Genomic DNA, 10,728 nt, shown 5'->3' on the forward strand with positions numbered 1-10,728 from the left:
GTCTAAAATATAAAAATAAGGAGAAGCCTAAAACAGGCCCGAGGACCTGCCCGCGTCTGAACTATGACGTGGGCTTCGGGACGTGGGCCCGAAGCCCAGCCCGAGGGGCGTAAAGCAGGGCTCTAGCTCTGATCTAGCACACAGAAAACGATTTGACTGAAAATTTATCAGAAGAGATGAAAGAAAGATAGTGGTCATCTACGCAATTCGGAAAAAGAGGCGGCTTTTCTGCATTAGGTATGTTTTTTTTTTTATTAAATTTTTTTTGCTCTTTGTACAGCAGTTATTGTTCATTCTAAATTTATTTTTTTAATGTAGAATGTGTTACATAAATACATGAAATGTAGAACATATAAAAAAAAGTGCTCGTGGCTCGTCTGCCAGTGGGGGCCCCCCACCCCATAAAAGTGAAACTCCGCCTATGATTGTGCTGTTACTCCTTTCGAGCCGAATTTCACAAAATTGGGTGTTATTTATGGGGAGTAGAATTATTTATTTATTTCAATGAATGTAATCGATTAAATATCATAATATTTAGGCTATAATATTATAAATCAGGTTGGTTTGTATTGCTGACGTAACGAGACTTGCACTTGGACCATAGTGCGGCCCGGTGGAAAAAAAGGTTGAGAACCACTGACTCAGAACATACAAGTCCACTGAAATCAGCCACTTTCTCTTATGTTCATCAGGTCCCTGCTGATTCTGGATGACGTCTGGGACAGCTCTACTCTCAGGTCCTTTGATATCCAGTGCAGAGTTCTTCTGACCACTCGCAATCGAGGTCTGGCTGACTCTGTAAGCGGTGAGTAGTTCATTTTAGTGCATCCAGTTTGCATTGCGTAGATGGGTTCTGGGCCAACTACACAGAGTGGTTATTCCTAAATAAAAGTCTAGGTTAGTCCGTGTCTAGGTGGAACTTGTGCCTGCTTGAATCTGAAAAAAAAATCCAAGGCAAATCCTGAACTAAATGACGTTACATAAAACTCTGATAATGGCGAGCAGCTGGTCTTGGAGATAAGCTATTTTCAGCTGAGCTTATGAGAGAAATGTTCCTTTCTCTATATTGTTGTGGTTATCTTGCATAATTAATTTAACATCCTAATTTCATTGAAATACAAGGGTTTGTGTGTGTGTGCCTCTCTGTTTGTAGGTACAAGCTTTGAAGTGCCTGTTGAAAGTGGTCTAGATGAGGAGAAAGGCCTGGAAATTCTTGCTTTGTATGTTAACGGGAAACCACAGAAACTTCCAGAACAGGCCCGTAGCATCGTGAGCGAATGTAAAGGTACGAATCACTCTATGCAAAAATGAACCAGAACCTCGAAACATGATGAAACGTGACCAAGCACCCTAAAGACAGCATTTTGAATAGCAATGGAGTAATAGTACTTAATACTATGGTTATAGTAATGAAGTACCATTAGTGTAGTCCTTTTACACATAAGACCATTGTAAACGTTTCTCCTGTTAGGTTCTCCTCTTGTTGTTTCTCTCATTGGAGCTTTATTGAGGGAGTTCCCTGATCGCTGGAGCTACTACCTGCGACAGCTTCAGAAGAAGCAGTTCAAGCGGATCCGCAAGTCATCGTCCTATGACTATGAAGCTCTGGACCAGGCCATGGATGCCAGCCTGCAGGTTTTGGAGCCTGAACACAGAGATCTGTACAGAGACCTGAGCATCATGCAGAACGACGTCAAAGTGCCTGCTAAGGTCAGGCTGAAAATCTGTTGCCAACTACTAAAGTAGTGCTAGATACAGAATCAATACCATTAAAATACTTAACGTTTTATTATACTTGCAAATGTGACATAAGGATGGATTTTTGTAAATGGCTTTTTTTCCATGTAAACTAGTCTTTTTGTTGGATTTTGTTTTGGTGTGCAGGTTCTGTCAGTGCTGTGGGATCTGGAGTTGGAGGAAGTGGAGGATGTCCTACAGGAGTTGGTGAATAAATCTCTGCTGTTTCGAGACTGTAACCAGCGACCATACCACTATTACCTTCATGATCTGCAACTGGACTTTCTCATTGAACAGAATCGTGATCAAATTGCTGTGAGTTATGTTGCATCTCTTTTTAAGAGAGACCACCAGAGTCTGAATTGTCATGTTTCCCGTAGGAACTGCATAAAAAGCTGGTCCGTCAATACCAGCAGTTTTATAATGAAAGGCCACCCAGCTCTGGAGATATAGACTGTTCATATTGGTACCGCTTCCTCCCGTACCACATGGCTAAAGCAGGACTGTCTAAGGTAATGTTACAGTATGGCCTAATATTTCATATGTAGAATCTTCTAATGATTCCTGAAACATAATGAACATTCAGTTCTCATTTCAGGAGCTTTATTCACTGATGTTTTCCTTGGACTGGGTCAAAGAGAAAGCTCAGTTTATGGGATCTGCCCATCTTATCAACGACTATGTAGAATATGGTGAAATACTAGACAAAGAGGTATTTATACTGTTGAGTCTTAATTTCGATTGATATTCCTTACAATTGCAAGTCTTAATCAGTTTAGACTGCTCAAAGTATTTACATAAAATTGGCATGGAATACAGTTTGTGTAAACAGGCCAGATTGCCAAGTGTCACTTTTTGATTGTTGTGCCTCAGTCTGGACAACTTGTGATATACATGCTTATGATAATGGCTTGTTTTTAAAAGCGTTTATTTGTAACTTAATTTTTGCTATTTATATATGTATATTTTTGTATATTTAAGTCTGATACATTTTAAATGGGTTCTAAAAATTAACTTAAAACTAAGAAAAACTTTAGTTTTCACATAGTTACTATGTGAACATTTTATTGCTGATAAAATCAGTCATGATCTTAGCCACAATAACACACCTCCTCCTGTTCGGTTTAATGATAAATTGTGGTGTTTTCACACAGAACAGTGAGGTGAGACTGCAGTTTCAGGAATTCCTGTCTTTAAACGGACATCATTTGGAGCAGAAGCCGTTTCCTGACGTAGTGCAGTTGGCTCTGTCTCAGCCCGCGTGTTCTGAGGTTTACAGACAGGCTTTGATGCAGGCGCAGAAGAGGGCCAGCAGAGGGCAGCTCTATATGGACTGGGTGTATGTATCTCACTGCCTCACACAGTAACTTTCATGTAGTAGATCAGATTGAAAACAGATCGATTTTGATTGAAAGTGTTTTGACTTATTAGGAACAAAAATAATCAGGACAGTTTGTCTCGGCTGGTTATGCATCCTCACCAGGGGTCTGTCTACTATGCTGGCTTCTCCAAAGATGGGAGTAAAATCGCCTCTTGTGGGGCTAACAAGGCGCTGCGGGTAAATATCAACTTGTGTCCTACTGTTCGTCTCGACACTGTGCAGTATTATGTGATGGCCAAATTTGTCTTTTTGTACTCAACAGGTGTTTAAAACAACCTCTGGAGAGAAACTTCTGGAGCTTCAGGCTCATGACGAAGACATTCTGTGCTGTGCCTTTTCTCCAGATGACCGTTACATTGCAACCTGCTCCAGTGACAGGAAGGTTAAGGTTAGTGTGTCTGTCTCTGTGGCCACTTTATTTGTTGGTCAGTATGTTTCTGTAGGGCAATAGTTTGTTCCAGATTTTTTCTGTTACAAATGTGTAAACGGTTTCTTATCGTTTTTGTTGCTTGACAGACATCAGACTCTATACTGTCATTATGTGGTAAAGTTCTGTGAACATTGATCATAAGTCAGTCAGGAGAATGAGGTTTGTTTTGTGTGTTGTAGTTGTGGAGTGTTGAGCAAGGTACTCTTATCAGAGAGTTTGGGGAGGAACACGAGGAGCAGATAAACCACTGCCAGTTCACCAACACAGGCCGACGTGTCCTGCTGGCCACCTGCTCAAACGACAAATTCACCAACACTAAGGTGAGGTGTTTTTAGAGTTTGAAATTTTTACTTTTTAAAATGTAATTTTTTTAGTAGTGAATAGTAGGATAGGTTTTTTTTTCCTTTTTGAATTTTTAGAATTATTCGAATTTTTACTAGTTAAAAGGGGTCATCGGATGCCCATTTTCCACAAGTTGAATGAAATGAATGAAGTCTTAATGAAAAGTCTGTAACATAGTTTGGTTAAAATTTCTCAATGCTAGTGTAAAACACCGTTTTTACCCTGTCAAAAACGGTTCTGTCTATAGACTCATTTAGGTAGTTCGAGGGCACATTCCCTTCAAAAACAAACGTAATCCACTGCGTCTTCAGCGGCTCAGATGTCGGGAGTAATTGTTATTTATTACATCCAACAACAAAACACCTCAATCGCTTAGACATTCTACATCTGCTCCGGCGGTGAAACAATGGCAGACTGATGACAGCTCACTCAGGGCGGGTCTAAGGTAAGACACCAGTCCAGTCTGTGCTGAAACGCTACTGTCAATCAAACTATCATGAGAGGGGCCACACAGACAGGCATCTGAGATCGGCTCGATTTGAGAAAAGGTAAATGATTTAACGAGATAAAAAAAAAAAACACTGGGTGGATCTTTATCATTATAGGGTGGTTGTGTACACACACTGCCAACACACATTTCAGTTCACACAGCTTGTAAAAGTGCATGTCGCATCTGATGACCCCTTTTAAGGTTTTTTTTTTCCCCTTAATATTTTTACTTCTGAAGTGTTAGAATTTGTAGTAGTTTAGTATTATAATTTGTTGTTTGATTTATAATTGTTTTCATTTTCGCTATTTTAGGAGCTATTTTTTATTCATTACGTTAACTTTTAAGTACATTGTTGTATGAGTACTCGGTAAGTAATTATATTCTAATTAACTAATTTTGTGTAACACTTGGCATATTCCTTTTGAGTCACAATTTGCTCAGTAAGTTACCAAGTTATTTCAATAGATTTCAATTCAGAATGATTCAGACTGATAGCTTGTGAATTCATGGCTATTTTTGAAATTCTTTAATAAAATCAGCTTAATAGAATGGCCAGTGCATAACGGTGCAGAAAGCAGGTGTGTAGTAGTGGCGCTCCAAAGAGTTTGATAATTCTCATCTGCACTTTTTTTTTTTTTTTCCCCCGCGCCCTCCATTTCCTCTTTCCACATTTAGAGGCAGATTTGGTGAACATGAGTAATGAGAATGACAGCTGGTAGGACGCTCGCTCAGAACAGCAGAGGAGGGGAATGGGGCAGCCGTGTAATTTTACAGCTTGTGAAATTTGCGAATTGTGGGAGATCCGTAGGAGTGTGACAGCAGGAGTCTGCAGTTGAGCTGTATTCATCTGAGGGTGCGAAAACGGAGAGTGAGCAAGCACGGTGTCAAAAAACGTAATGAGAGCACCCCCCCGGTGGAGGCGTGAGCACAAAAGGGGCATTTCGTGAAATATCTCGGCATGAGGAGTGAAAGAAACGCCCTGAAATGAGATTTGGAGAATGTAACAGCATTTCCTGCAGACTAAATATGATCTTCTCTTATATAGGCTGTCCTGTTCAATAGACCCTGACAGAATGATCAAGATCCCTACACAAAAGCATACGTTATCCCTTTCTTCTATTCGTCTTACCCTTTTGCCCTCTTTCATTTCTTTCCGTCTTCGTTTTTCTTGCAGCTATGGAATCCCAACAAGCCGACTTCTCAGAACACTATGTTTGGACACATGGAACCTGTCAATCACTGTTGCTTTTCTCCTAACGATGCCTACCTCGCCACTTCATCCAGTGACGGCACCTTGAAGGTTGCTTGACTCTTTCTTTGCTTTGATTTATTTATTGGCTAGCTGTTTTACTTGCCCATTTATTGTATTTAATTAATTTGCTTGCTTATTTAATGCATGTTTTTTTATGTTTGAATTTTAATGCATTTATTATAGAATTAAACCATTTTTATATAGAATACCTATATAAAACCTCATCTATTTTTTTACATTCACATTTATAAGAGTGTCAAACTGCTGGATCATCTTTGGTCAGTACAGGTGTTCTCTTATCTGTGTTTCTTGCACTGTTGTCTTTTGTATCTGTCAGCTGTTTGAGGTGTCATCTGCGAACGAGTGGAAATCAATTGATGTCAATAGTTTTTTCCCAGAGAGTGACGATGAAATAAAAGCCATCGTGAAATGCAGCACTTGGTCAGCCGATGGCTCATGGATCATTTGTGCTGCCAGAAACGCTGTGTTTGTAAGTGATTTTGTGAGTGTTGTTGTGAAATGAGAGGAGTTGGCGTTGAGAGGAGTGTATATATATTATTTTTATTTTTTAATTTGATTCACATCAATCACACAAACACTTAAATTTAACAGGCATAATCTCATAATCTGATAATGTACTTTTAATGCACCAATTCAAATAAAAGAATTCATAAAATCAGTTTTCTACTAAAGTTGTTGGAAGACTTTTTTTTTTTAATACGTGTGGTTATTCCTGCTTCCCCTGTGCTCATGGTTTGTGTGTTAACTTTGTATATCGTCTGTGTTGTATGCATGTAGGTGTTTGACGTGAAGACGTCAGACATGTTGTTGGAGATGAAGACGAGTCGTCTGAGCACAGTGCAGTACTGTCACGCATGTCCCAACAGCAGCCTGCTGGCCGTTGCACTCTCTCATTACACTGTAGAGGTACAGCACACCATGAAGTGAAAATAGTTTTTACTCTGTAGACAGCATTTCCAAATATTTCGCCACCTTGCTTAACTCTGGGTTCGCGTTTTTGTTTCTATACAATAACTTTGTGTGACCAAAAGACCAAAATCTTTAATATTCAGTTGAAATTCACTTAAACCATTGCACCTGCTGTAACCCCTTAGTTGTGTTATAGATTCTGTAACACAACTGAGGGGTTTAAGTGTCTTCATAATAAACCACTGTTCAAAAGTTTGAAGTCGGTAAAATTGTTTTGAAAAGTCTCTTCTCATCAAAGCTGTATTTATTTGATCAAAAATTACAGTAAAAACAGTGTTAAATATTTCAAATATTTTTAAATGTAACTTATTCCCTTGACAAAGCTGAATTTTCAGCAGGCATTACTCCAGTCTTCAATGTCACATGATCCTTCAGAAATCATTGTACAATTCTGATTTGATGCTAAATATGTTGAGAAAATTTGTGCTGATTATTTTGTAGAAAACATGAATCTTGTTAGTGGTTTTAAATAGAAATTTCAAAATGTAGTTCAAAAGTACTATATTGATTTGAAAATCATTGGTAACGAGCGTTTTTTGTCATTTGATCAATTTTATTGCTGGATAAAAGTTAGTTACTTTAAGAATCTTACTAACCCCAAACGTGAACAGAAGTGTGTATGTTTTAAACAGCCAGTGCAGATTTACATGAGAAGTTTACAGGACATGCAGACAAAGTTGAATGTGTTCTGCCCTTGTCCAATCAATGTTATTGGCCTCATACATATGCAAATAAGAATGTTAACGTAGGGTTTACCAATGTACAGTGAGAAATCTCAAAACTGAATTACCACAGTTAAGAATGAACAATGTAAAACAAGGTAATTCTGTTTTTTGTTTTTTTTCCCCCCAAGTTGTGGAACTTTGAGACCAGTAAAAAGAAAGCCGAATGCAATGGTCACCTGAGCTGGGTTCATTGTGTCCAGTTTTCACCTGACGGCTCATTCCTGTTGTCCTCCTCTGATGATCAGACCATCAGGGTAAGCTAGCTTTGGTCCCTCTCTTCCTGAAGTGTGACAGTTTTTTTTGCAGTTATTGTTTGAACAGTATTGACCTGTTATCAAAAGAAGTGTTAACGCTTGTCTAGCTGTGGGAGACTGATCGGGTTCACACCTCCTCTGCTGCGGCTCTGAAGAGGGATTCTGATGTTCTCTTCTCCCAAAGTGACGTTACAATAGTGGCACCAGACAGCAGAAACAGATTACAGGTACGGTCCACCAGAGACCTGCGCGTCTAGTGTTGGCTTGCTGCTGTTTTTTGGTTGATTGCATGCATATATGACATCTAACTCTGCCATCAGGTACGGACTGGATTGGCAGGTGCCGTTGTGTTTGAGAGCGAAGAGTTGCCGTCCAGGATTCGCTGTACTTGCATCAGCAGAAATGCTTCGCTTGTGGCCCTGGGAACTGAGAACGGAACTGTACAGGTATTTCAGCTCACCTGTGGGGTATCGTCATCACCAGTGCTCTCTTCCTAATGTTCTACTCAATTTCTTGGGTTTTTGGATGAGCATGCAAAGCACTCTGGGTAAAAATAGCCTTCAGGATGCTTGTGGGTGTTTTGACTCACCTCCGGCAATGAGATTTGCCATGGCTGTCAACTGCACTCAGCCCTCTAATCTCTCGCCCTTCTTTTCCCAAACCCGTCCCTTCCCTTCTCTCTCTACTGAATGTCGTCGTGCTAGAGGCGAGCGTTGTCCTCCTGTGTTGCACAGTGTGTACTGTAGTGTAATAGATGTGACTGGTGCACCGGGGACAACGGGGACGCCTAGAGGTAACAGCTGACTGATAAAATAAGCGGTGTTCTCTCAATCTTGCATTACACCTGTTTACTGCCCAATAACCATTTATTTAGATTGCTCCTCTCCATCTCTGCCTGATTGTGTGTTCACCTGAAAGGGAGATGGACAGATGGATTTAGAAAAGTGATAAAATGAATTTAAAATGAATAAAACTGTAAACAATGTACCCGGTTTAGTACAAATGAAGCCAGTGACATACTGTTTACCACAGACAATTACAACATGTTTTTTTCAATTTAAATATGCATTTTGTTAGTGTAATTTTTTTTAAACTAATGGAATTATTTTTGTTGTAATTGTGGTTTTGATAGAGCTGCGCATTTTAACTGAAACCTTTTTAAACAATGTTTGATATAACATTTTATAAAGTGATTTGCAGCTTTTTTTTTTTTCTAATGCATATAAGGCTTTCCTTCATCTGCAGTAATGTTGGTAACATTATGAAACACCAGAGGGCACCAGATTGTTACTGGACTTGTTCAGAACATGGCAGATGTGAACAGCTCACTACTGAAGCAATCGTCTTTCAGTAAATGCAGTTTCTTGCATGTGTTTTTTTTTTTTTCCACTAAGGAGAGCCCTGGCATTATTGAAGTGAGTGGAAAAATTGAGAGAGGGAGGTATTTGTTTGTGTATATGTGTGCGCAGACAGGAAGAGTGAAAGTTAGACAGTTTCTGAAGAACGTTGGATGGAGAGCCTTGCAGCTGCTGAACTTACAGCGTGATTTTGTGCTGGCACTAGGGCTAGAGACAGGTACAGTGCAGGTACAGTAAGAGGCAAGTATGTGAAATGTTACAGGCTGTTCACACTTACAGCGGTTTTACTTGTGACCTTTTCTTTAGTGTTTCAAAAGATCTATTTGAAATAATGCTGTTGAACTTTCCAAAGAATTCTGAAAAAAAGCTTAAGATTTCACAACAATATTAAGCAGCACAGCTGTTTTCATCATTAAGAAATGATTTGAGCACCAAATCAGCATATTAGACTGATTTCAGAAGAATCGTGTAACTTCAGAGCTGACAGTTCTGTACACATTTATTCTCGACTTGCAAAATCTGCATTTTCACTGCATTTGATCATGCGCATGCAAGACCGGAACACCAGCCCCGCAAGCAAAAATACCTCTTATTTGCTTTCCAAAAACACAGCTCACGCTCCCATAGCCCCAGGCAGCTTTTGAAGTTTGTGTTTTGAAGATTTAGATGCAGCAGAGAGGGCCGATAGTCAGTCTGGCTTTTCTGAATGCCAGACACAGAAGGGCAAAGTAACCCATCTTTAAGTGTGCACTTTATCTTAATCACATTTACATGATGTATTACTGCTGAAGTTTGAGATTACAGCTGTATATGAGTGTCATTAGTAGTTCAGGCCTATATATTTATAATGTTTATTTAAATCGATATATTTATGAGTCTTTTAGATAATGCATTCATTACTGAAAGGTTTTTTTTTTTTTGGTAATGTTGTTGCCCCGCCCCCCCAAAAGATGTAACGGTTTGCTGAACATTTTGCAGTCACATTTTTTTTCTTATTATTTGGTCACAATATTTATTTTCTCACTTTTTAAAGGGTTATTTATTTATTTTTTTTCAGTAGAGCTATGCAAAATAATTGTACACAATCAAGTAAATGTAAATAAAACGAAAAGTTAGTTGAATTTGAACAAAGTTTTACGTTGTCTGTCTGTCTGAAGGTGTTGGAGGTTCCATCTGGAAAAACATCACAGATGCTCACAGGTCATACTAGGACGGTTCACCACTGTCAGTTCACTGATGATGGTGAAACCCTCATCACATCCTCAGAAGACACCACTGTCCGGGTGATTCACTGTTTCTCATAACAAAGATGTGGGCTATTATGTTCAGTTCTTTAGTCAAATACAAATAAATGTCAGTTATCACGTTTTTTTTTTTTTAAACATAATTAACCAAATATTCATGCTTATGTAAAAGCTTGTGGAATCATACTTTTGTTGAAATTTGATATTACAATTTTTTTTTGGTATAACCTTTTTATATGCATTATTTTCTGGCTGTGAGGAGAGTTGAATGACAAGTCTACCAGTTTGTAGGGATGTAACGATTAACCGCGAGCCGGTTGAAAATCGATTAAAATATGTGACGATTCAAATCGGTTGAGATGCTAAACAAATCGCGATTCATTTAGGGGTAGTTTATGAATCCATGTCTGAGGGGAACTTGCTGTCTTTAGAAAAGTTTAGATGCAGGGCTCTACAGTGCGACTATTTCAGTTGCATTTGCGACAGAAAACTACTGCGTGCGACTATGAAATTTTTAGGAGCACC

At 39.0% G+C, this 10,728-nt stretch overlaps 1 protein-coding gene across 5 annotated transcripts in view; it reads left to right on the forward strand.

Annotated features, from left to right (window-relative positions):
• LOC107725574 (apoptotic protease-activating factor 1) overlaps positions 1 to 10,728 on the forward strand; it is a 30,495-nt gene that overhangs the window by 3,669 nt on the left and 16,098 nt on the right. For 3 of the 5 annotated variants that reach the window (XM_016534865.1, XM_016534868.1, XM_016534866.1), the window contains 17 exons: positions 693 to 805; positions 1,154 to 1,285; positions 1,472 to 1,710; positions 1,885 to 2,052; positions 2,118 to 2,249; positions 2,324 to 2,449; positions 2,892 to 3,076; positions 3,169 to 3,295; positions 3,381 to 3,506; positions 3,728 to 3,868; positions 5,555 to 5,680; positions 5,970 to 6,122; positions 6,431 to 6,559; positions 7,476 to 7,601; positions 7,709 to 7,828; positions 7,922 to 8,047; positions 10,117 to 10,242. In XM_016534865.1, coding sequence (XP_016390351.1) covers positions 693 to 805; positions 1,154 to 1,285; positions 1,472 to 1,710; positions 1,885 to 2,052; positions 2,118 to 2,249; positions 2,324 to 2,449; positions 2,892 to 3,076; positions 3,169 to 3,295; positions 3,381 to 3,506; positions 3,728 to 3,868; positions 5,555 to 5,680; positions 5,970 to 6,122; positions 6,431 to 6,559; positions 7,476 to 7,601; positions 7,709 to 7,828; positions 7,922 to 8,047; positions 10,117 to 10,242 — 2,395 coding nt within the window. The remainder of the gene's footprint in view (positions 1 to 692; positions 806 to 1,153; positions 1,286 to 1,471; positions 1,711 to 1,884; positions 2,053 to 2,117; positions 2,250 to 2,323; positions 2,450 to 2,891; positions 3,077 to 3,168; positions 3,296 to 3,380; positions 3,507 to 3,727; positions 3,869 to 5,554; positions 5,681 to 5,969; positions 6,123 to 6,430; positions 6,560 to 7,475; positions 7,602 to 7,708; positions 7,829 to 7,921; positions 8,048 to 10,116; positions 10,243 to 10,728) is intronic. The other 2 variants (XM_016534867.1, XM_016534870.1) reach the window with 1 other exon arrangement.

This window comes from Sinocyclocheilus rhinocerous, unplaced genomic scaffold (genome assembly GCF_001515625.1).
Source record: "Sinocyclocheilus rhinocerous isolate Xijiao unplaced genomic scaffold, SAMN03320098_v1.1 scaffold153, whole genome shotgun sequence".
Lineage (NCBI taxonomy): Eukaryota > Metazoa > Chordata > Actinopteri > Cypriniformes > Cyprinidae > Sinocyclocheilus > Sinocyclocheilus rhinocerous.